The 27,560-nt window shown below is 37.6% G+C and overlaps 1 protein-coding gene across 1 annotated transcript in view; it reads left to right on the top strand.

Moving 5' to 3' along the window:
- Nucleotides 1-27,560, top strand: part of SKAP1 (src kinase associated phosphoprotein 1) — a 276,068-nt gene that overhangs the window by 53,347 nt on the left and 195,161 nt on the right. The window contains exon 3 of the mRNA XM_081027669.1: nt 16,295-16,320. Coding sequence (XP_080883795.1) covers nt 16,295-16,320 — 26 coding nt within the window. The remainder of the gene's footprint in view (nt 1-16,294; nt 16,321-27,560) is intronic.

Here is a 27,560-nt window from a genome sequence, read left to right on the forward strand (position 1 = left end):
CTTCATTCCCAATTTGGATGCCTTTTATTTCTTTCTCTTGCCTGATGGCTCTGGCAAGGACTTCCAACACTATGTTGAAAAGCAGAGGTGATAGGGGACAGCCCTGTCGTGTTCCTGAACGTAGAGCAAAGGGCTTCAGTTTTTCACCATTAATTATGAGATTAGCTGAGGGCTTGTCATAGATGGCCTTTATTATGTTGAGGTATCTTCCTTCTATACCTATTTTATTAAGTGTTTTAATCATAAATGGATGTTGTATCTTGTCAAATGCTTTTTCTGCATCAATTGATATAATCATATGATTTTTGTCCTTTATTTTGTTTATGTGATGTATCACATTGATGGATTTGCGGACGTTGAACCATCCTTGTGCCCCGGGGATGAACCCCACTTGGTCATGATGAATAATCTTTTTAATGCATTGTTGTATTCGATTTGCTAAAATTTTGTTTAGGATTTTTGCATCAGTATTCATCAGAGATATAGGTCTGTAGTTTTCTTTTTTTGTGTTGTCCTTACCAGGTTTTGGTATCAGGGTAATGTTGGCCTCATAAAATGAGTTAGGGAGTACTGACTCTTCTTCAATTTTTTGGAAGAGTTTGAGCAGGATTGGTATTAGATCCTGTTTGAAGGTTTGGTAGAATTCACTAGTGAAGCCATCTGGTCCCGGACTTTTGCTTTTGGGAAGGTTTTGGATGACTGATTCAATGTCTTTACTGGTGATCGGTCTGTTTAGGTTTTCCAGTTCTTCATGGTTCAGCCTTGGAAGGCTATATGTTTCTAAGAACTTGTCCATTTCTTCTAGGTTATTAAATTTGGTGGCATATAGTCCTTCATAGTATTCTTGGATGATCCTTTGTATTTCTGTGGTGTCCGTGATAACTTCCCCTTTCTCATTTCTGATTTTGTTAATTAGTGTCTTCTCTCTTTTTATCTTAGTGAGTCTAGCCAAGGGTTTGTCGATTTTATTAATTTTTTCAAAGAACCAGCTCTTTGTCACATTAATTTTTTCTATTGTCTTTTTGTTCTCTATTTCATTTAGCTCTGCTCTGATTTTTGTTATTTCCTTTCTTCTGCTGACTTTGGGTTTCACTTGTTCTTCTTTTTCTAGTTCTTTGAGGTGTAACATGAGGTTGTTTATTTGGGATTTTTCTTGTTTCTTGAGATAGGCCTGTAATGATATAAATTTCCCTCTTATAACTGCTTTCGCCGCATCCCAAAAATTTTGGTAGGATGTATTTTCATTGTCATTTGTTTCTATATATCTTTTGATCTCTCCTCTAATTTCTTCTTTGACCCAGTCGTTCTTTAAAAGTATGTTGTTTAATCTCCATGTATTTGTGTTTCTTTTTGCTTTCTTTTCGCAGTTGATATCCAATTTCAAAGCCTTGTGATCAGAGAATATGCTTGGTATGATTTCAATCTTCTTAAATTTGCTGAGGCTGCTTTTATGTCCCAATATATGGTCTATCCTTGAGAATGTTCCATGTACACTCGAAAAGAATGTATAATCTGATGTTTTAGGATGAAGTGCTCTATATATGTCAATGATGTCCATTTCATTTAATGTGTCATTTAGGGCTGCAATTTCGTTATTTATTTTCTGTTTGGATGATCTATCCATAGCTGTCAATGATGTATTTAAGTCCCCTAGTATAATTGTGTTTTGGTCAATTTCTCCCTTTAGTTCTGTTAGTAGTTGCTTGGTGTATTTTGGTGCTCCCTGATTGGGGGCATAAATATTGATGACTGTTATGTCTTCTTGTTGTATAGTCCCCTTTACCATTATGAAATGTCCATCTTTGTCTCTTGTTATCTTTTTCACCCTGAAGTCTGTTTCATCTGATATCATTATGGCTACACCTGATTTTCTCTGGGTACCATTTGCTTGGAGTGCCAGTTTCCACCCTTTCACTTTGAGTCTATGCTTGTCCTTGTAGCTGAGATGTGTCTCTTGGAGACAGCATATGGTTGGGTTTAGTTTTTTGATCCAATCTGCTACTCTGTGCCTTTTTATTGGTGAGTTCAGTCCATTTACATTTAGGGTGATTATTGATACGTGAGGAATTCCTGTCATTCTAGCTTTAGTTTTCTGGTAAGGCTGTGTCATCATTGTTTCTTTGCCTTTTTGTTGTTGTCGATTATTTCTGTGTGGTGGTATTCTATGATGTTTCCCTCTGTTTCTTCTTTTATTACAATATATATTTCAGTTCTGGAATTTTTTTGAGTGGTTACCCTTAAGATTATGTAAAAGTAAGTTTGATATTTAGAGTATTCCATTTTCTTCAGCACGCTTACTTTCTCCATTCCCATATTCCGGTTCAGGCCTTTACGCTCCCCCTTTTTATGTTTCGGTTGCCACAAATTGTCCCTGTTGATGGTGGTCTAATAGCCTCCTTTAGTATTTCTTGTAGTGCAGGTCGTGTATTAGAAAATTCCCTCAGCTTCTGTATGTCTGGAAAGGTCTTTATTCCTCCTTCATATCTAAAGGATATCTTCGCTGGATATATTATTCTTGGCTCATGATTTCTCTCTTTCAATAGTTTGAATATTTGGTTCCACTCCCTCCTGGCTTGTAGAGTTTCTGCTGAAAAATCGGATGATAATCTAATGGGCTTTCCTTTGTAGGTTACCGTCTTCTTTTCCCTGGCTGCCTTGAGGATTCTTTCTTTGGAGTTAATTTTAGACAGCTTGAATACAATGTGTCTTGGAGAAGGCCTGTTGGGATTGAGGTAATTAGGTGTTCTATTTGCTTCTTGGATTCGAGGATCCAGTTCTGTCCACAAATTTGGGAAGTTCTCATTGACAATTTCTTTGAGTATATTCTCTGTTCCCTTCTCTCTTTCTTCTCCTTCTGGTATGCCCATTATTCTTATATTGCTCTTTCTGATGGAGTCAGAAAGTTCTTGTAGAGTTCTTTCGTTTCTTTTAAGTCTCAAGTCTCTTTCTTCTTCCATCTGTGTAATTTCCAGGTTTCTATCTTCGATGTCACTGATTCTTTCTTCCATCTGGTCAACTCTACTACCTAAGCTGGTTATTTCATTCTTAATTTCTTCTATTGAGTTCTTAATCTCCAGAAATTCCATTTGGTTCTTTTTTAAAATTTCAATCTCTTTCGTAAAATGCTCATGTTGTTCTTTGATTGCGTTTCTCAGTTCATTAAATTGCCTTTCTGTGTTTTCTTGCATCTCTTTGAGGTTTTTCAGAACTGCAATCTTGAATTCTCTATCATTTAAGTCACATATTTCCATATCTCTAAGTTCCTTTTCTGGAGACTTTTCACTTTCTTTTTGAGCTGTCTTGTTGCCTTGGTTATTCATGGCAATTACTGATTTATTATTTCTCTTCCTAGACATCTACAGGAGTGGTTTATTCAACAGGTTGATAGGAAGAGGTCTCTCTGACACAGTAGTGCTATATTTTCTCTGCACTTTTCCAGCTTCTCACACGATGGGGGGATTCCCTGGGAGACGGGCCTCTCCTCTGTTAACAGTTCACTTGGGTCATAGGGCGTCACGTCCCTGTGGGGGTGCGGAGAGCTTTTGAAGTTCCAAAGCTCTTTCTGCACCCGATTCAGAGCCCGTATGTTTCAGCAGTTCTGTTTACTCCTGCAGGGATCCGCCCAGATAGGTGGGGCCAGGGGCGGGGTGAGTTGTGAGAGGTGGCCCAGAGCAATGGCGGCGACCACCACCACAGCCGGTCCTGCTTCCACAGCTCCCTCCCCTTTGCCGTAACTAGTTGGGCTGCGAATCTGTTTCTGCAGTCCACAGTTCTCAGAACAGCAAAGATCCTGTCCTTGTGATCTGACACTGCTAGTTTATCGCTTCTAGCACCGGGCAGGTGGGGGTGGGGCGAGCTCTGGGAGGGTAGGGAGGGGCGGCTAGTCTCAGTGCCTAAGGCTTCCGTTCTCCGCTCGGCAGTGAGGGCTTAATCACAGTTTTCAGCCTTCTTCCCTCAGTCTTTTCTCCGAGGTCTGCCGTGAACGTTGGGTTCAGCTGTGCTATATGCTGCCCCCTCAGCCCTGTGGGCCGTAAGCGGAGCCCTAGCAGTCCGAGTCCTTCCCTTTCCCGCAGCTGCAATAGTTCCGGGATGCAGCGAGCTCGGAGCACTGAGCTAGGTCTTTGTCCTGCGCCCGCGGGGCTCCGTCCCGCACTTCTCCCTTCCCTCCTCCCCCGCTCGCGCGATTCACCCACCTGGAGGTGAATTCAGTAGTGGACCTCTTCGTCTTGCCTGTCTGCTGTGCAGGGAGTGTTTTGTGGAGTTATTGTTGTCCAATTAGTTGTAAATTCCAGGAGAGCTTTACAGAGGCTCACCTCACGCCGCCATTTTGATCCGGATTGTAACTTATTTTTGAGCAGTGTAAACTGAATACATTATACAATACACTCACCTTGTGGGATTATTGTTGTGCATATAAAAGTGCCTAATACAATGCATGTTACATACTAGATACCCAATAAATAGTCCCAAGAAATGTGTAACCTGATATAAAAGGACACAAAAGCATCTACAAAATCTATAATTCAAGATATATTGTTGCTAAAGTCTTAGGAGAGGTACACTTAGTTTCTACTGTAAAATCCCACTGAAAGAAATCATTTCTGGTTGATAGGCTCTGAGAGGCTTTAATGGATGAGATGACATCATGGCTTGGTCATGGGTTGAAAGGGATGGGTTTTTGGTGAGATACATTGCATACAAAAATAGTAGATGCAAAGATGCTGAGGAGATAAAGTTCAATCATGTTTGGGAAACAAACGGTGATTCTGTTTGTTAGGTATAGGAGAGTAATGGGAGATTTAGCTGAAAAGATTGGATGGCACTAAATCATGGCAATGAGTTTTGATTGGATTTGGGGAGGAGAGAGTAAAGCACGGGGCAGGGGTGCGTAAGCTGATGCTTTGTTAGGGAGCTATGGATAACATGCGAGTTCTTGGCACCCGGGCTGAGGCCCCTGGGAGGCAGGAGATGGTTGCAAAGGGAGAGAGGATAAGAATGTCAAAGGTTGCCTATCTTCCCTATGCCCACAGAAGGAAGACAAATCATTTCTCCTTCCCATTACCTTTTGCTTTGAAGATGCCTAGCTCATGTTTTTATCCTTGGTTCTATAGCTGGCTTTGGCTTGCTATGGGCTTAATAAGCTTTTATGGATAGCCAGTAACCTAACCACTTCTCAAAATTTCACGTCTATGGGAAAATATATTCTAAACAGCTGACTCTATGCTTCAACTTTTGAAATGTGATGGTTTGTAACTTAAAGATTGTATTTACTATACTTCAGATTTGTTAATAAGATTTAATAGATTTTTGAAAGCTGGCTGAGAAAACCTCCATTACTTTGTTTTATTAGAAAAATGCATTCTAAGGTCCAAACAACTAGAAATGGAACACAATCTATACTTGACCTGGGGACTGCCAGTCTAGAATTCTCTTAATAGGCAACTATTGGTAAAATACCCATTTCCTTTATAGTTGTTTCCCAAACTTGCCCCATCATGTGAATTACCTAGGGATCTTGTTAAAAATACAGATTTCTAGGTTCGTACCCTGGAGATGCTAATTTACTAGGTCTGGGGTGGACACTGGGAATTCGTGTTTCAATAAAAGCTCCAGGAGATTCTTAAAATCGGGCAAGTATATGTCAAAATCTTTATTAGAAGACCTCCCCAGCTTTGTTTAGGTAAGATGCTACTTTGATTTCCAGTTGAATGTAACAGCAAAGGGGAAGGAAAGAAGAAGGATTTGACTGGGAGGTATGACTTGAGGCTTTTGGTTTGGGTGGTGAGGAGGGTCTCCCAACGTGATTGGTGATAATTGGCAGGAACATTTACCAGCAAGTAGCTGACAACATTTCAACCTAATTAGCTTCTAGACTGAAGGATGGGGATGTGGTCAATAACAGGTGGTCTTGGTCCTTCCCTTGGTCTGATGTTTGCCTTCTGTCTTGTGTGCTTCCCTGTGGCCTGGCAACATGTGTAGACCTTTCTGATGCTGGAGAGTCCCTTGAAGTGGGACAGAACTGAAGTCCTGGCCCCGCGATGGGTCAGGTAATTCCTAGGATTGACCTGTTGATTGTAGTTGAACTGCTAGTAACCCCGATACAGCCATAAACTGGTCACATAGTCATTAACCTTTAGGTGAAAGTCAGTTCCATTTTTTACAATTTGGATAATTGGGTACCTCTATGTAAGGGTTTAACTATGGCGACTGTAGGTACTGCACAAAGAAATAAATGAGAAAGAATGATATTTTAGTATAGAATCTTGTACAACTAGAAAGAAAGTCAAATTGAGGGCTGAATTGTGAAATAATTTAAAAATGGTTTCTGAATTTCTGTGTACGTCTCAGTTCTTAACTGCAAGAAAGTGTACACATAAGGGTAGGAATTTTTTGGAAAATTTTAGTAATTCGTTGTAGCTCTTAGAGTGGTTACCAGTAGAAGCCTGTTTTCTGGATTCTGTTTTTATATATTTATTCAGATTTTGATGTAGTATGAATGAGTGAAATAATATTATGTCTTTAATTAGGATTCTGTTGTTATTTTTCAATTAATCTATGTCAGTAGCTTTAGCATTTGTATTAAATCATTTTCTTCATGAAAGCTTTTAATGAGGAAACAAATTGATTGTATTTATATATTGGATTCTTGCCACTGCGATGTGTATTCAGTCGTGTCTTTTGAAGTATATTTTTGCCGGTCATCTTGTGGCTAGTCTCTGAAGCTAGACTTTGGGGGGAAAAAATCTTCATTTGGGTGAAGGTTTTAATTTAACAAAGATTTCTTATTTTTGTCTTTCTCTTCTTCCTTGTCTTCCCTTCCTTTGATTTTCTTCTCCCCACCCCCTTACCTTAATTAGAGGAAAATGAAGGTGCCTTTCCCCATCTTATTTGGGATAAAATCCAAACCCCCATAGGACTGCTTGGAGAGATTTGCCTTCTGCCTGCCTCTCCAGCCTTGTCTCATATCCCTCCCTGAAATGCACCCTATGCTCCACTCATGCTCAACTCAGATAGCCCTTCTGTTTCTTACCTTCATTCACTTATTTAGCAAGCATTTATTGAGCTCAAGCTCTGTGCCACTGCCCCTTGAGGGCTCAGTGACATAGAGAGATGAGAAGATTGTAGTACAGTGTTACAGGTGCTGCTGAGAAGTGTGCACAGGTGTGCTACAGCAGCACCTAACACCCGAGACTGAGCTGAGCTGCAAAAGACCATCAAAGGTTTGCTAGGAGAAGATCGGCACACAGGAAAAAGTGGGCTGGCAGAGAGATCAGTGACATGTAAGAGCAGGAGTGTGAGCAGAGCAGGGGAAGACCTGAGGGTTGGGGTTCAAGCAGGGGGGATGATAAGAATGGGTTTGCATCTTAGGTCATTAGAATAATGATGGTGCTAATGATATAACAACTGACATTTGTTGAGGGCCTGCCAGGTGCCAGACTTAGTGTTCAGCTCTTGGTGTGCATTATCTCTGTTAATCTTCCCAAGAACCTCTATTTTAAAGATGAGGAAACTAGGCGGCAGCTAAATTCTCACAGCTAGAAGATGGAGGAGCTGGGACTCCAACCCAGACCTGTTTGCAAAGCCTTTGCTCTTCATGGTCATTGTACTTCCGTCTCTATCAGCACTGAGGAAAATGGGTCAGATAGGAGCAAGATGGCAGGCAGACCAGGTAGCGTGTGTTGTGTTGACATGGGTGAGGCATTTTGAGGGCTTGAATGAATTCAGTACCTGGAGAGATGAAGAGGAGATAGATTTAAAAGATATTAAGGGATTAGAATCGTGGTGATTGATGGGATATACATAGAAATAAAGGGGAAAAGGGATGATTCCTTAATTTCAGTTGGGTGGTGTAGTTGTCAACTACTGAAACAGGAACATGAGGGTAAGAATGGTTTGGGACTTATGGGACAAAGGACAGTCTTGAGAGAAAAAAAAATGGTATAATGATTTCTCCTGTTTTTGAGTATTTTAAGTGATCATTAAACATATTTAGTATGTGCAGACATGATAGTTGTCTTTGACCATTGGTCTGAGCCCAGGCTTTGGCCTGAGCCCAGGCTTCTCTTACTCTCTTGTCCTTTCATCCCACAAGCCTAGAAAAGTCCTAACCTTGGATCAATTCACCTTTTCTGCTCTTATACCTGATTAGTTAGTCAGTGCTGGAGAAGAATTACACAATTGGATTGTCACCACAGTAAATCTTAGTCTCCAACCTCAGCTGAACTCTTCCTGATGCCTGGAGGTTGTATTGCGTGCCCCAAGTCAGCAACCTTTCTAATTTTCCTTAATGTTTCTTTTCTCCCAAATCCTTAACAGTCTTTATCATATCACCTCTCATTCTTGCATGACAGCATAGCCTACTTCACAAGATAAAACAGAGGCTCTCAGCTTGGAACCCACTCAGAATCCTGCGCTGCTCAAACATGTCTTCTTTGGGCCTCTGTCACCTGCTCTGATGGGCCTGGCCCCTCTGCATCCTGGACCTGGCCTCTCTGTGACCCTCTCCACCTCTCCCCTGCCAGGCATCTTCTTTCTGATCCCAGATCCTCCCTCAGCAACCCTTATCTGCAGGCACTTAAGATAGGTTCTGGCATTAGCCAGACCTGGGTTCTTCTAGTCCCAGTTTTTACCTTGTGTGTGTTTTGGGCCAATCACTTCCACACAATTTGAGCATTCCAGCAAAACTGGCTCACAGTTCAGGCTTTCTGTGCTCTCAGTCCCTCATGGAGTATCTAGCAAACAGTAGAGATTTATTAATGTTTGAGAGAATGAATGCAGTCGTCATAACGAGATATAGAGGGTATGTTGCCATGTTCATGTTGAGAAATCCACCCTGTCTAGCTGAGCTCTAAGAACTAGTCCAGCTTAAAATTTTTTTGAGTAGCATTTGCTCTCAGGTGAATAATGTGACCATGTTCATAACGAGGAAAATATCAAAGGAATTTTCAAATGAATATCACGTTTTCGAACCTGCCCCCGATTCTTCACGAGATAAACTATGGTAGCTCCACAATGTGGACTTTTAAATTCCCCTGGTGCAATCAGATAACCTCTCCATGCTTCATTTTTCTTATCTGTAAAGCGATGGGCTGAAATAAATGATTTTCAATGTCCTTCTAGCTGTAAAATTCAATGAATATATGGTCCACAGTCACAGAGTCATACAGTTATCAGTTATTCACTAATCAGGTAATTAGGAGTTTTGGTGGTCCTAGAGTAGTTATTAATCTGAAGCAGGCAAAACACAAAATTAGTCTCCAAGCATCAACAGTGACAAAAATGGCAGGACAAGAGCCCAAAATACTATAGTTTAAAATATGGTAATCAGCTGGAGTTCTTTGTATGTGAGTGCTGGCTTGTTTTCGCCAATACACAAGTTTGGAACCAAAAGACATCTCTGACTTTCCTCTTGGCACTCTATTCCCAGTGTGCCTCCAAGTCTGTTATCAAATCTCTTGTCCCTTCTCTCGCTCTCCAGTAGCTTCCTCAACTGCCTCCCAATTTCTCTCTCTCCCAGCCAGGCTGCACATTTCTGCAGGATTTCATCATAGTAGACATCATTCCATAGCCTTAAAGACAAGCAAACCAACCAACCCGTCAACCAACCCTTCAGTTGCTCATTTTTTTTATCTTCAGAAAGAAAGATCTGGTATTTTGGGTCTTTTATTTTGCCCCAACGTATCTGGCTAGCATTGTTCTTTAATAGTTCACTGAGTTATGTTTGGTTGCCTATTACTGAACTGGGGCTAAAGGGGATACCAGCTCCCCTCCAGGGACCTTCCCGTTCCTACCCAACTGTTTCTAAGACGGTAACCAGATCCCTGGGTCCCAGGCCTCTGATGCCTCCATCAGATGGTGCTCTTTTCCCTTTTCTGTTCTTGGGTATAGCTGGCCATGTTCCCTTTTGCCACTTGCCCATTCCTTTTTCAAGGTAGTAGAAAGAGAAGTCAAAATCAAGTGAATCTTCTCAAGTGAGAAAAGAGGTTATAGGAAATATCTACAGTGCACAGACAGACTATTAGCATTGTTCAGAAAGGCCATTTGCTTGGGTATAAATCAGTCTCTACCATGTGGCTCACTGCTCATGGTTCGTTGCAAGAGTTTTCCTAGTCTTATCAATTTGCCATTGAAGCCCTGCTCAATCAGGTGTCCATTTGAGTTCTAAGATTCCATTTCTAATGCCAGAATAACACTTCAGTGTTAGTCTTTGCAATCTGTTTGGAGACAGCCATTACCAGGAAACAGAGATGGTCAAAAGGGAAATAGAAGACATCTCTGGACATTGAGTATTGCAGACATCCTATCCATTTAGAAGGCACCACTGTTTTGGTACAAAAACTGAAGTTCAAATTTGGACATCCTTAAGTCAGCAAGAAGAGATTTGATTTTGTTTACCAGGTGTTTTACTAAGCTAGGGAATGTATGAGTTTTAAATTTTCTTAAGTCACAAGTAAAATAACACTTTTTTTGTTTGTTTTGTTTTATGAATTTTATTGTGGAGTACTGGGGGACAGTGTGTTTCTCCAGGGCCCATCAGCTCCAAGTAGTTGTCCTTCAATCTAGTTGTGGAGGGCACAGCTCACTGGCCCATGTGGGAATCGAACTGGCAACCCTGTTGTTCAGAGCTCATGCTCTAACCAACTGAGCCATCCGGCCACCCCTAAAATAACACTTTTAATACTTTAGTTGCAAAAAAATTTCATTTAGATGGTCTAGATTTATAACATTACAGATATTGGCCTTTCTGGATAGCTAGTTTTATGCCATTACAACCTTATTCATTTAACCCAGAGGGTCTTCTCATTTTGGAGGGAGAGAGTTACTGACATTTTTGGAAATTTAATGAAGTTTATGGACTCTTCTTCAAGAAAAAAGAAAACATGTACTACTTACAATTTTAGGGAGTTTGTTAATCTCCCAAAGCCCAATTATGGACTTCAATTTAAAGACCTCCGATCTATCTATTCTCTGACAGTAGGCTGACAAAATTTATGCTTTCTCTTAATGCTAGGCTTTCTATATTATAGCCAATTGGAAAGCAGTTAATATTGAATTTAAGAGCTTGGGCTCTGGAACCAAGCAGACTCGGATGCGAATTTTAGTTCTGCCACTTAATAGCTACATGATCTTGGTTAAGTTGTTTGACCTTTCCTGAGTCTCGATTTCCTTATCTGTAAAATGGGAATAATAATAGTACTGACATCATAGGGTTGTGATGAAGATTAAATAAAATAATACATGTAAAAATGTATACATAGAACAATGCCCACCATATGATGAGTGCTGAATATGCTGTTTTATTATAATTAGGAAATGGAATTCTTTTTCTTTCCTAGATTATCTCCAATAATATGATGGTAGTTACAGTTGTTTGTCTTAGTTCCTTAATTTTTTATTAGAGTTCCTGTTGTGGAACTAGTTGCTAGAATTAGAAATTTGAAAAAAAAAAAGAAAGAAAGAAATTTGTTGGCCTCATTTACTACCTATGTAATCTTGGGCAAGTTACCTCACCTCTTGATGCCTTGGTTTCCTCCTTTATAAAATGGGTGTAATAATAAGGTTAGAGTGTGGAGGAAGTGAGTTAATATTAGAGAACAGTGCTTAGAACACTATGTTCAAAATATCTCGGCATTATTCTTATCATTAATATTACTATAGCTGCTGCTCCTCAAAATTCCCTCAATATGTGATTTCAGTTTATTTATTTATTGTACCTTTCCCTAAAGTTCAATTAAAGGAAGTGGCGAGAAGGGTGAAAAAGGTGAAGGGGATTGAAAGGTATAAACTTCAATTATAAAATAAATAAGTCACAGGGATGCAATGTACAGCTTAGCAAATATAGTCAATAATATTGTGATAACTTTGTGAGGTGACAAATGGTTATTATACTTATCATGGTAATCACTTTGTAAGATACATATATAAGTGTCGAATCACTATGTTGTACACCTGAAACTAATATAATGTATGTCAACTATATTTTAGTAATAAAAATAAATTAATTAAAGTTCAATTAAAACCTCTTTAAGTTTAGGAGTTACCACAAGGTAAAGGGGGAGGTCTCTCTAGAAGAGGTGAAATGGGGTCTAATATATGGTGATGGAAAGAGAACTGACTCTGGGTGGGGAACACACAATGTGAGATATAGATAATGTATTACAGAGTTGTACACGTGAAATCTATGTAACTTTACTAACAATTGTCCCCCAATAAACTTTAATTTAGAAAAAAAACCTCTTTAATTTAAAAACACGAATAGCAAACTTTGCCTTGCATGTAATGTAACCCTAAATTTTCAAGACTATTATGTAGAGTAGACTTAATGTTATAATCTCTTATTCTTCCATTTTCACTTTTGGAAGCACAAGTAAAGATGGATTTATTTTTGACTGAATGTGAAAATAATAATCATCAATATGGTCGCAGCATTTTCTCTCTGTTCACTCTGGACTCATCTTTTTCCAGTTCCCAGTCTCATTTGCATGGACCCGATGATGTTGAGTGTGGATATTGCAGAGGAATGATAGCTCCCCTTTCATATTGAAGCTGAAGCTTCAAAGAGAAGATTAAAGAAGTGTTTGTTATCTATCTGCACAGGCCTGATATGAAATTCTCAGAGGCTTTTAGGATGCACACTGCTGTGCGTGTGTGTGTTTGTATGCTTTTTCTTCCATATACTTCTATTGTAGTCTTTGCCTTTTAGTTTAAAATTTCTAGTTTCAGACTTGTTGGAGTCTCTGGCTAAGGGATAATTGTTTTCAAGGTGAAGGATGAGAATTAGAAGATGTTGGCAGGATTTGACTAAAGGCAGCCTAAAGAGTGTAAAATTCTCTAGTGTGGAATCATCTTCCAGAGAATGTGAGGAAGGCTACCCATGGGATATGTTTAACAAGAGGAGATCAAGACCCAAGTGTGTGCAGCAGAGAATAATCCATGGCACCCTCCAGTAAGGGGTGAGGTTGCTAATCTTTTGACCTTGCCTTTTTTTTTTCTTTTTTTGAGAAATCTTATAAGAGTTTATTTGAGCCAAATTGATGACATGCGGGGGGGCAAGATCTCAGATGTGCTGCAGAAGAACAGTTTTGCAGCCTCTTTATGAATTTGAAATTAAGGAGGGCAGTTAAGGAAGACTGGAGAAAGCAAGGCAGGGCTTGGATTATAGAAGAGTTAACAAGACCATGTGCTCTCTTGAGGGTTTATATACACTTGAAGGGGTATTACTAGTAGTATTTCAAAGGTGTGTTAACCTAAAGGCACAAGAGGAATGTACAGGGCTGGCTTAAAGCCTTTCACTAAACAAGTTATAGGCCTGGGGCGTGACCTGACCTGCTAGGAATTTATGATCAGGTTACCCTGTGTGGTTTCTTTCTGTAGAACCCCATTTTTTGCCCACAGTTCCACCTTTAGGTCATAAATCAATCCGAAGGAAACATTGATGACAAACCTTTTGGTTGGATAGTACGGTCTCAGAGCACTAGCAAGACTCATTCCTGGGAAGTCTCAGTATCAGCGTCATCTTACTGGTCACTGGGGATGGGGCAATACCCTAACCATGGGATCTGAGTTGAGGACGAATTTTTCCCAAAAAGGGAAAGGCAGGTAAATGGAAGGCAATCCGGCCTTACGTTGGCCTTGCCTTTTAGAAATATACTTTGTGAGGTGAGCTGTGTGGTAAATGTGTGTGTGTGTGTGTGTGTGTGTGTGTGTGTTTTAATAGACTTTCTTTTTAGGGTTGTTGTATAATTCATACTTAGAGTAAGAAGAGAGGGAAAAAAGGTAGTATAACAGGATAGTTTTATACCTTCTGAAAAAGATGGGAACTAACATTCCACTTTTTGCCACTCCATGTCCAGTTCTACATATGACTTTTATAAACAGAAATATTTAAATACAGTGTCAAGAATAAAGCTGATTCTACTACTTAATGTCAACTAGAAAGACCTGCTACTTTATTTGATGCTGTTTAATCTTTCTTCATAATCAGTCTTCTTAAGACACAGCTACTATTGGCAGAAGCAGTACTCTTAGTATACATGAACTCACAACATCTTCTAAACTAACAAGAGAAACCAGAAAACCAGGGGCACTTCACAGTAGTAGAGAAGGGAACTGAAAATATGTGTGTGAATTGAAGTGGGGATTCAGGGGAGAGAGAACAAAAGAGACTGAGATCATCAATAACATATTTTACTTATTTAACAATTTGCCAAGAGTTGACCTTTTAACTGCCACTGCATGGCTGCTTTTTTTTTTTTCTTCTGGGTCAATAAATGAAAACAACATTGGTTAGCAAAGTTCCAGCCATTGTCATCAGTAACATTTTGGAAACAGGAACACGTGTGCGCACACACATACATGCACATGCTCACACCCTAATTTCTGTTTTTTGAATTAGACGTTAGATAATGATTGGAATCAGGGGCTAGGGAAGCGCCTCAAAAGAAGATGGAAAATAACAGGAAAAGATGGCAAATTGCTGATGATTAGCTGTGTTTTACAAAAAGGAGTTTTATGGAAAACTCTTCACCGTGGCCAGGTACAGTGGGAAGCTGCACTGTCTACTAGCTGGAGAGTGACACATCATACTAATACATACAACTTATTTACATTACAGCCACTCTCATTTACGTATGCCCTGACATTAGCCATGGACGCCTTCTTCCCAGCTGTTGCAGCTTTCCATTTTTCACCCTTTCCTTCTCTTCTTCCCTCTTCCCTTTTCCCCTGCAGATGCCAAAGCTGTCCTGAACTTTCCCTGCCATCTAACCCAAGTATCTTGCATCTCCCTTCACCCGATTGCCAGCCCAGAACTGTTCAGGAAAAGGAATAATAAAAGTCAATTGTGAGGTTTCTTCTCCATCTTCTTTTCCTCATCTCTGATCACTTCCCACAGATCCATCTATGGATTATGGCAACATGCTCCCCACTGATCTCTTTCCTCTCCATTTTCTGAATTTTTATATTGTAAAGGAATAACTTAGATATTCATTAGACTGATGTTTCTCCCTAAAGTAGCCACACCATATTTCAGTTATGTATATTATGGAAGACATACCATTATCACCTATGTATTGCCTTTTTGTTAATCTTTTTTGGGTTGTGGATTGTTCTAAGAATTTGATAAAAACTGTGGATTTGCACCCCCCCTCCCCGGGGCGGGGGGAATGCTCTTATGCATATATACACTCCTGAGAGGTCAAGATGAGGATATAAAAATGTTCATTCTGTTTAATGGACATTCTATTTAATGTCCACAGCAAGAATTGACATGTGGTGATTGTAAGCAAGATTGGAGTATGTTGAAGAGTGAGTGGGAGGGAGGTAAAGAAATAAAGAGAGAAACTATAGACAACACTTTTGAAAATTTTACTGTGATGTGAAGGGAAAGAGGACAGCAGATGGAGGGAGTGAGGGAGGGTGTGCTTTATTTTTATATTAGCATAAATGCTGATGGAAAGGGCCAAGTTGAGAGGAAGAGGTTGAATATATACAAGAGCAAATCAATATAGAAACAGTGTAAGGTTCCTGTGAAGGCAGGAGGAAATGGAATCCAAAGTACAAGAGACTTTTGTGGGTAGCCACCATATATAACATTGTTTCTGGGGTGGTGGGGGTAGTGGAATGCAATTTAGATTCTAAATAAGTGACTTATAAATGATCCTTTCCGCCACTGCCATTTCATTAGTTTTAAGACTTTAAGCGTTGTCAGTTTTGCCAATCATTTCCCAAAATAACAGAGGAGATGAAATGATATGGTGGGCAAGAGCCCCAAACTTGGCACAGATCCTAAAATGTTAAATGACCTTGAGTCAAATCTTCATGCTTCACCTATAAAATTAGAGTTTAGGCCTAGAAGTATTTGAAAATGTGTTGGAGGGCAATGTTTTGGTTGTCATAACTGGGGGAGGCACTGGTATTTGGTGCCCAAGACCAGTGACACTGATCGTCCTGTAATACAAAGAACAGGTTGTTACAACAAAGAATTGTCCTCCTCAAAGCTGGTAGAGCTCCTGATGGGAAATCCTGACCACAGGTAGGGGACCTCGTAGGACATTGCCAGCAATATGGTTAAAATTATCTAAGGAGTTGCAATGACTTAAATGCTGCTTTCAAGCCTTTGAGAACCTTTCAAATCTCACGGACAACCCTTTGGTTTTTCTCAAAGTGGGTAGTGGCTTTGGCTAGTTATTGACTGTTTAGCAAGCTTTTGGACAGGGTGCTGTCGCTACCGTACACCAACCAAGACTGAGAAATACAGGTTTGACTTATCTCCATTCTTTTCCTTGTATTTCAGGTACTATTGGGATTTTCAGCCCCAAGGTGAGTACTCTTTGACCATTTATAGTTTTACAGTAAAAACGTAGAGATGGTATTATTTCCTTTTGTCTCTTCTAAATAAGCTTCTCCACAGAGTGGCATTAGCCATTTCTGAGGAAAGTTAGTGGAGTGTTTAATTAACCTTCACCCTGCTGGGCTCCCCTGCCCTGCTTTTTATCAACAAAAGGCTCTGAGGCTTCTGCTTTCTGAATGGATTGGTGCTAGATTATTCTGTAGAAGTAAAGCTATAATATGCTTTTATTCCTTGAGTTTTGTTAGATGCCAACAGGATCCACGAGTATTCAAATAAAATGGTGGCCGAGTCCATAATAAAAACCTTGGGAGAACTCCAACTCAGCTAATCCTTCATTTGCTCCAGAAATAAATTCCAGTATGTTACCTCCTCAATCACAGTGCTCTTCCACACGGCCTGCCTGTCTGGCAGCAGAGAAATGTCAGAAATGGAGCAGCGTTGAAATTCCCACTAGAACAGTGTTATCACATTTTAATACGAGCCTCACTGAAGCCTCGGTGCTTCTAATTGCTTTCAAACCATTGTTTTCCTGCTTTTGCTTGATGAACCCAGCATCTGGCATGATTCTAAAAAGTACAACAGACAGCTGTGTGCAAGATTAAAAGAAAAAAATGGACAGAATTAGAACCCATTTTTAAAAGGTTTAAAATTGGAATATCTTTTTCTGAATTCAAACAGTTTGAGGGGGTGTCTCTAAAGTATATGGGTTCCTTCTTTTTCTGTACTCTCATTGAGAATGTCAGAAACATCATTCTTAATGTTAATTATTTTATTATAAATGGAGATTTTAGTTTTCTCAGATAATCACAAAGACTGTTTGATCAAACATGCAACTAGTTTTATGAACAATTTTGCTCTATAACGTTTTCACCAATTGTAAACTTTTCCCATCCTTTTTATTCTTAATACTGTCAACATACCCTGTTTTAGTGAACAGTAATACCTTAAAGAAATTTAAATTGTGAATGATGATACTAGTTTTATTAAAATTTTAATTTTCCTAGCTCACACTTTATTTCAGTGTATTTCAAGTCTATGTAAGGACTTTTTTTTGGTAAAGCCAAGTTTAAGAAATGAAAATCTTATATTTTTAAAGCTTCTTGATTCTCGTAAGTTAAAGTCATACTATTTATAATATTTTAAATAATGTGACGTGTTGTTGCTATATATCTCACTGTCCTAATGCATTTATGGGTGAAAACATAGCTTCAGAGTAGAGAATTATATGTGATTATGTAGCAGTTTGCTTTGCAAAATGTGAAATAATACTATTCAGGGAATGGCCCTATAGTTCAGGGTTTAACAGATGTTAACCCAAATCCACAGGGGCCAGAACATAAATGTGAACTGGCAGAAATGAATGGAACTGTGAGGGTAGAATTAATTACCTAAAGGAGAAATAAAGAATTAGCGTCAGAGATGTGGTATAATAATATGTTGAGAAGAGAAAATAATTTTGGAGCTTAACACAAGAGACTATCTGGGGCTAAAGAGACAAAGGGCACATCTTAGCAGATCCTTATGATAGTTGCCTAGGGCAACTTCTGCACAGCCGTTCTCTCTTAGAGAGAGGGCAGAGGTAGAGCAGCCAAGGAGACAACTGGAAAGAGTTTATTTAGAACAGAAAACTGTATTTGCTTCTTGACAATGGTTGAATATATGAGCAAAGTCATTGCTCATGTGGAAGTAAATGTAAGGAAAGATCAAGTAGAAAAACCCATAGTCACGTGTCTTGCTCCTCCCCCTAAGACATTCTTTTTTTGAGGGGAAGCGACAGAATATCTTTTACCTTGCCCTTTTGATCAGGTGTTAGTTGATTGTGTGCTTCAGACACTGATACAGAATGGGTAGGAGTAATGATGTATTATAGAATTGTACACTTGAAACCTATGTAATTTTACTAACCATTGTAATCCCAATACATTAAAAAAAAAGAATGGGTGGGAGTAGTAATAGGTCTATGTAAGTGTCTAGGACAACTCACAATTATGAAAAGAAGAGTAATATGTAATAAAGGGAACAGCTGGCAGAACAATTTAAAAAGCCCTGGAAGACTAGGTAGTATTGGGAAGGGAGTGAGAAAGGACAGAAATGATGATCCCAAGCTTTCCTAGCATATTTTTCTTTCCTAGCATTTTTATCTATGGCAGGATCCTCTGTGCAGGAATATGATGGGATGAATTTTATTAACCCTGTACATTTGCCTAAATACACACTTGTGTTCTTCAGGATATTTGGACTAAACCAGAGTCTGGTGCCTGGAAGAAAAATGGTCCTTAACTATAAAAGATCCCTTATTTATATATCCCTTTAGTATCACACATTTAAACATCTGTTTATGGTGATGATTTGGTACAATGTGCTGAAAGGGTAACCTTTAAAGAAAGATGTAAAGAAGCAAAGTTTTTCTTATCCATTATTCCATTCAATCCCAGGTTTAATGTGCTGGAGGAGTAGCCATTGATTAGTATTAAGGAGAGTATTGCACTTGTTCTGGAGAAGAAACTGGCATGGTAGAAAGAGCATGGATGTTGAGGCTTGACAGACCTGAGCTCAGATCCCACGTATAGCATTTAGTTAAAGGTCATGTGACCTTAGCAAGTTGCTTAATTTCTCTGAAGCTCGGCTTCCTTATCTATAAAATGGGGATGTACCAGACACTGTGCTAAGTTCTTAACATGTATTATATCATTTAACCCTCAGAACAGCCTGAAATAAGTACCATTAATATACTCAATGACAAATTTGGATACTGAGACACAGAGAGGTTAAAGTCGTGCCCCTCAAAGATTTTAACTTGGTCAATCTGACTCCATAGCATACGCTCTTTTTAAAAAATATACAACAGCTTTATTGTGACATAATTCACATACCATAAAATTCACCCTTTTAAAGTATACAAGTCAGCAGTTTTTAGTATAGTCATTGAGTTGTGTAACCACTACCACCTTCTAATTTCAGAACATTTTCATCACTCTAATAAGAAACCTCATACTCATTAGTAGGTCCAGAGCGCATATTCTTCATCACTGTATCTCACTGTCTCATTGCAGGATTGTTATGAGGACTAGTAGTAATATGGGTAAGCCCTAGCACAGTACCTGGACATAGTAAACACTAAGAAAATTTATGGTAGTGTTAATGATAATTCTTTCACTCACATTTCTACCCAAATTTTCTTATTGGTCCACTGTCAACTTCCTGAACAATGTTCATTTAAAAAGAATGAAAAATAGAGAAATAAAATATAATCCAAATATTTATTACTTTAATGTAGAAGGGACATCAATGAAAGAGCTAGTTAATGAACTCAAGTATTGGAAAACATGGGAAAGTCTTTATTTTTTAATTAATTAATTTATTTTAAAGATTTTATTGGGGAAGGGGAACAGGACTTTATTGGGGAACCGTGTGTACTTCCAGGCCTTTTTTCCAAGTCAAATTGTTGTCTTTTCAGTCTTAGTTGTGGAGAGTGCCATTCAGCTTCAAGTTGTTGTTCTTTCAGTCTTAGTTGTGGAGGGAGCATCTCAGCTCCAGGTCCAGTTGCCGTTTTCTAGTTGCAGGGGGCACAGCCCACCATCCCTTGTGGGAGTCAAACCGGCAACCTTGTGGTTGAGAGGACGCATTCCAACCAACTGAGCCATCCGGAAGCTCAGCTGCAGCTCAGCTCAAGGTGCCATGTTCAATCTTAGTTGCAGAGGGTGCTGCCCACCATCCCTTGTGGGACTCAAGGAATTGAACTGGCAACCTTGTTGAGAGCCCACTGGCCCATGTGGGAATCAAACTGGCAGCCTTCGGAGTTAGGAGCCTGGAGCTCTAACCGCCTGAGCCACTGGGCCGGCCCCGGAAAGTCTTTATTTTTATTTTTAATAAGACATAGATTCCTTTGATAATTTGAATCCTATTTACTCTAACAATTTTTTCTACTTAATTTTTCACTTAAAGTTACAAAGAAAATTCATTGGAATCTTCCGCGGAACTTTTACCATTTCAGTAATCAGATATTTAAAAGATATTGATCAGATGTCTAAACAACAATATTAGATTTGCCCTTTAGATATGATGATACTATCACTTTATGGCATTGAGCAAACTGATTTACTTCATTTTCAGTTTCCCCTTTTATAAAATGAGTTAATTATTGACAGTTACAGTTTAATAAAAAATTTAAATTATAAGGTATAATGTTGATCATTAAAATTTTATTGCTGTAAAAATATATTCATGAATAGAAAAATTGCCCACCATGGATCCAGAGTCTAAAACAAACGAAATGTACTTAAATAAAAATTTAAGAAAGACTATGGAAATGTTGTAAGTACATATAACAAAATCACATTTTTTTGGTCCAGTGGTCACTCACATTACATTTGTGATAGTGGTAAATATGAGCCAGTGAAATTTCCTGCCAACTTGAAGATTCTTTGAGTATCAGCATGGGTAGCATAGAAAGTTTCTGAGAAAATTATTCAATATAATATGAAAAATTTTAACTGTGTGAATATTAAAAATTTTATTTTGAAATGGCAAGCCTATATCCTATATCCCTTGTCAAAGTATCCCTAAAAATATAGCTTGTCACAAGCACAGTGCAAAGTCATAAGGAAAATGTTATTAGAAAGCCACATTGACTATAGATGAAAAGAGATTTAAAAGGACCTTATTTGCAGCCTGAGTCAAACAAACTATAAAAAGTGCTATCTATGGGCGAATTAGAAATTTTGACACTGACTGGATATTTTATGTTGTTAAGAAACTATTGTTAATTTTTTAGGTGTGACAATAGTATTAGGCTTATGTTTTTTAAAAAAGAGTCCTTATCTTACAGAGAGGTATGCTGTAATATTTAAAGATAAAGTGGTAGACGGCTGACATTATTCAAAATAATATGGGAGGGGAGAGAAAGAAGTAGGGTGGGGCTGCAGATGAAACAAGATGAATCATAAACTGACTTGTTGAAGCTGGATGATGGATACATAGGGGCTTATTACATGATTTTGTCTACTTTTGTTCATGTTTAAAATTATCCGTAATACAAAGATAAAAGAAAAAGAAAGCCAGGTTGAGATTAATAAAAACATGACATTATTCTTTTATTTCTGTTGTGAGACCTAGTACATTAATACATAAGATACTTCATGTATCTTAGACACAAAATACATAGATTAGTGAGCTTTTTAAAAAAATTGTTTCAATTTTAATGTTTTTTGATGAAAGAGCATGAGCTTTGAAATCAGTCCTGAATTCAAATCCCAGCTGCTCCTTTACTTAAGACATGTGAGCTACGGCAAGTGACATAACCTCCTCATCTACAAAATCTTGCTAATAATATCTACTTCACAGTTACTATGAGTTGTAATGAGGTATAATGAGACGACGAACTCATGATGAGTGCTTACCACTTGGTAGGCACTTACTAAAGTGGTAGTAAGTATTATTTTTATAATGTTTCAAAGTAGGGCTATGCCAGTAAACCCATGTATAGAACTTAGACAATATACGAGTATATTACACATCTTTTCTTAAAATTCATTCATTCCAGCTGAACCCAGGTGTAGGGCCATGTAATTCACCATGTAAATATGTGTGAGGTTTGCATTTAAAGGATGTGTGTGCAGAATTTTTATTGGTAGACCCTTCAAAGTTTAGATTTATGAGCTTGTTGCTCTGTAATGTCTGAGACATGTTGAATTGAAGCATGGTTGTCACTTAACTTCTCGTCCCTTACTATCACATACTTGGAGCATGTAGTTATGACAACTACAAGAAGCAAACCATTAAAGCAGCAAAGAAACACCATCTTTGCACTACAAAAAAGAGAGAAGGGTTTCCCTTTGAAGTTGAAGAGAAGTGTTTTTGAATTAATGGAGTGTATAGTGATTTTACTAAGTTTTATTTATGAAAATACTCTTTGCATTCATGCCAAAAGGTTTTAGCACAGTTGTAAGTAGGATTTATACAAAGAAACACAGCCCAAATTTATGACGTGTTTGCAAATGTAAGAAAAAGTCTGAATTTACAATATTTGTAATTTATTGTTAAGTATCTTTCTATCACTATTCCTGGAATGCTAATATTTTATAAATACAAGTGTTAGTTATGAGCCTAGAATATCCTAACCTATATTACTTTTTAAAAAGAAATCTTCCAGAATGCTTTCCATGTCTTTTGGGGATTTAATAGGGGGAAATGTACACAGGACAAATACTCCTGCCTTTGGCTTTAGCCCAACTTTTTAGCATCAACAATCTTGACAGCTGCTTTTGTGACTTAACTTCCTTTAGGCCTTTCCCCCCTTTCCTTATTTGCTTCATTTTATACAAATTAATCTGTAGAAAGTGAATATACACACAAATTGTTTTTGAAGTTAATTACTGACTTTGATACCTTTTCAAATATTTTACTTCCTATACATCTACTGGTTGTTTTTTCTTTAAAGAGTGGAATAATGCATTTTTAAATTAATGTAATGTTTTGCAACTATTGTCAAAGACAGTAAGTTGTTTTTTTTTTAATCAGAAGACACTTTTTTTCTTAACGTTAAAATTTTCTAAGATTTTTGTGCCCTTCGTAAATGTCCTATCCTGGAGTAGATGATATTGAAACGTTAGAAAAAGAACTGACTTTCATGCAGGTGAAAGAAGAAATCATTGGAATCAGATGCTGCTGTCTTCTGGAGTCCCTACACAATATATTATTTACAAGGATATTCATTATACATTGTTTGGAATAGCAAAGACTCCAAACTGCCTGAATGTCCAGCACTAGGGGACTAGTTAAATAAATTATGTTACACTCATTTAATGGAATGCTACATAAAAGTTAAAAGAAAATAATACATATATATCTGTAACATGGCAAGATCTCTCCAAGGCATATTATTAAGCGAAAAGGGCAATTTGGGCAAACATTGTACAGTTTGTTTCTGTGTATATGTGTGTGTTCACATGTGCACATGTGTGAATGCACACATGCAGGTATTCTTGCTTTTATTTGTATATAGAATTTTTTGAAAGGAGACACATGAATCTATTAACAGTGGTAATCTCTATTGAGGGGGATATAGGTTTGAGTGGAAGAGAAAATCCTCATTATTTGTATCTTTTGGTACTATTTGAATTTTCACCATATGTGTGTATTATTTTTAAACAAAAAAATAGTTAAAATGAAAAATGAGATTTTTTTTTCTGATCTGAGAAAAAATTTTGCTGACATGGAGCAACCTCCAAGATAAATGATTAAGAGGAAAAGCAAGGTACAGAACAGGACAAATACTACGTTTAAAAAAAAAAAGACATGGACCACATAGACACATGTTATATTTAGATAGAAAATTAATGGAACGCCCAAGAAACCTCACAATGGTTGCCTCTGGAGAGAAGAACCGAGAGAAGGGAGGGAAATGTGCTTTCATTATGTGCTTTCTTGTAACATTTAAAAGTTTTGCTCTAAGCATGCTTAATTTTTTTATCTAATAAAACTTACAAAAACTTGATACGTAGTGAGCTCTTTTACAATAGAATCATGATTTAGTTTTCTATCCAATCAAGTTTTCTCCTCCTTTACTTACTTATTAATTTTTTACACATGAATTTATGGGCAAGACCCTGATGGTGGTGTAAATTAGCAGCAATCTTTTGCTTAGTGATTAAGAACCAGCATTATATAGATGTGTTGAGCTGACGTATCATTTAAAAGTGAATTTTAAAATAAACAATAAAATAGTATATAATACCCATGGCCACTGATTAAAAAAAATAGCTTTTTCACCCTGTCTTTTTTTTCCCGTATGTGGTAATTAAAAGTTCATAGAACTTCTGATTCTTGTCTTGATGTAGATGGCAAAGAAAATGAAGTAATTGATAATTAATGATTGCTTTGAGTTTATTTGATAAGCCTGGGAAATTTTGTTGAGAAAAAAAACTTATAAATTGTTTCTCTTATATATTATTCCTAGACCAACACAGAAAATCAGGTAAGGAGTACAGTTTTTGAACATAGAATTTTGGCGTAAGAATTAATCAACTGCAGGAATTCTGCCTCTAATATATTTTCACGTTCTAGACACAAAATATTGAAATGTGTTGTTAATTTGAATACAAAAATGTTTTGGTTTTCTGCTTGAAAATTTTTGTGAGTTAGTAGGTTACGCCCTTGGACTTGAAACCAAGAGAATTTTTTTGATATTTGGAGGCAAAATAATGTGATGGTTGAGCCCAATTCTATTATAATGCATTAATTTTTCACTATGCTGCTCATCAACACATACTTCTCTCAGAAACTTGTTCAATAGCTATTGTTTACTAGGAAGTATCACTACTACATGGAAGGAAGTGAACAAGGGGATTAATATGATGTGTAAAATAAAGCTTCCAGTTATTGCTGACTCTTGTGAGGCTAATAGTGGAATACGTGTCCTTGTCAGCTGTCATGTATGTAACACACACTTGTCAGCCTGAAAAGATCTTGATCACAATTCATCTCTAAAGGGTATTTTCCTAAACTTAAAAAGTGATACCACTTACCCTTCAAGATCTGTACACTTTACTTGTGTTAGTGATACTCTAATAAAAAAGGAAAAATAATTTTTTTATGGAAAAATAAAATTTAAAAATAAAGAGATACTCTTCCATGTGAAACTTCTGTTCCAAAAGAGAGCAAACACTGAACAGAATTTCAGTACTAGGTAGTGAGAGTTTTTGGTTGTTGATGTTATTACTTACATACATGTAGTTACACACTACATACATTCACAGGAGTCCTTGTTTGGGGTGGAGTTGGGTATGAGGAGGCCAAATTTTGTCACCCTTTGCTATTATATCTTTAGTGGTATTGAAGGTCTATATTACTCACAGAAAAAACTCACCTTTTCTTTATCTGTAGCTATGGGATAATATATCACAGGATTATTTTGAGGATTAAATGAGATAGCACATGAAGAGTCTTGACCCAGATCCTGTACCCAATAGTTCACTGAACTATTACATTTTTATTATTACTATAGCTGACTTTCTCCTGTAAGTCAAAACACGTTGAAAATTCAGTTGAATGGCTCCATAACAAGAATCAAACGCTGGGAATACAGTGGTCCAAGGAAAACAGAACTATGACCCAATAATTGCAGGTTATGAATGCCTGGTTGTCATATGATAAATGCATTCATTTCACAGTGTATTTATCCACATACTACCAAATACCTAGTATTTACATGTTTTGAATTCTGTCAAATGCCATTATTATTGAAAATATACTAACTCAGCAGGTTCCATTTTAGTAGCAGTTGATCAGTAACAGTGGTAGATGGAATGCATGAGTGTAAAGCCACAATGATTGCAGACAGGCTGTAATTTGCTTTATGAAGTGTGTGTTGTCACATATACAATTATCTGGTTTATATTTGTTACTGCCAGTCCTCCAGTTTGTTCATGTCCAGGAGCATTATGCCTTTATGTGAAACCTTAGAAGGGTTAAAAATCTCAGCATTTTCGGGGGTGGGAGGGAAAGGAGCAGAAGGGTTCACATGGTGGCTACTTTCCCCCTTTTCCCCCCAATTTTCTTTTTTAAGAACCAGGGTGATGGTACACACTGCAGCCCACCCTACTGGTCAAAATGGAAAACTGCATCATAAAGGACCCTTTTCCTGAAGGAGAGAGAAAAAGAACTTTTCATTTGGCTTCCACAGCATCTGCCTGTCCAACCCACCACAGACAGATGTAGCTCATTTTGGAAATATTATTACACTATGAGGCCCTTTTGGTGATTGCAGTCACAGGTGTTGTAGTGATTGTGCTGTAAGTGTCTGCTCAATTTGGTTCCATTTCTGATTATTTAGACTACGCTACACATAAAGGTTCTTAAGAAGTCTGTTATTCTTAACTTGATTATACAACTAGTAAACAGTATTCTAAGTTAAAAAAAACCCTTAGTTTTAGGCTCAATAAATTTCTTGTACATTCAAGAGCAACTTTTTCAAAGTATGATAAATGGAAATTTTCTTTACCTGGCCCATCATTTGTTCTGTAGACTAATGACATTCAGTACTATTACATTCACTGCCAGGGCCTTGGGGGTAAGAAAGAATATTTATACATTGAGTTATGGCTAGATGTAGGAGGAAAAAAAAGAGATGGGCAGGAAGTCAGACTGTTTCGAACAGAGAAGAATTTGAGACCTTCACTACATATGGATTAATCACAAGAACTAACCACGCAAATCCAAATGGGTATTTAGAAACCAGTGAAGCCTCTAAGATGCTCTGTGGGAAACATCATACATTTTCTAATGCATGAATATGTGCAAAAGGGTATGCAATTTATAATGGAAGGGTTGACAGAACTTGAGCTTTGGTGTTGCAAATGTGCTCCATAACATATTTACATGTTAGTAACATTTCACATATATGGGTACACATGTACCCAACATATGTCTTTAGTTGGTGTTACTTTTAAAAACTTAGGTGAATGGTTGCAATAAGAAATAATAAACTGCAGTTTTGCTAATCTTACCATAGCTCAGCTTTGGGAACTGCATTACTGTTAAATTGGTCCATGAAAATTTGGCAATATTAATACTATCAAGCATGAAAACTAACTGGATTTGGATCAGGGGCCTTTACTTATAGCATTTTATTTAGGATTTATTATTTTAAAGTAGGAGCTGATGTCTCATGGGTTTTTAAATATTAAATAGAGTCAGAAGTCATGTGTTTCCTTCTAACAGCAAAAATAAAAACAAAACCACCCAAATTGTGGACAATTTTACATTAACTTCAGTTTCCTTATATTACCCAAAGATACTTGATGAAGTAATAGCAAACCCTATAAAAATTTGAACCATACCATATAAATGGTTGTGGATGTGTATAAATTCTTTATAATATAGCTCACAATTAATTAGAAGAGAAGTAAAAGACAATGACTTTATATTAACATGAAAAAACATTGAGCCTTTACATATCAAATAAGCAAACGTATATTTATTTTATCTGTTATTTGTTATTCTCGTGTTATTTTTATGTTTTCTGTCTTTTTTCATTTCCTTCTCATCGCTTTGGTAAAACTCTCATTATAGCCTGTTTTTGTCCCTTAGTAGTAACCAGCAAGTTCAGGATCAGATGGGTTTGCTGTGAGTCAAAATAGTTACAAGGGGAACATCATCATGGTTCATTTTTTTTCCTCCTGTTTTATTTGGAATTGAATTAGGAAATGAA

The sequence above is a fragment of the Rhinolophus hipposideros genome, assembly GCF_964194185.1.
Source record: "Rhinolophus hipposideros genome assembly, chromosome: 20".
NCBI lineage: Eukaryota > Metazoa > Chordata > Mammalia > Chiroptera > Rhinolophidae > Rhinolophus > Rhinolophus hipposideros.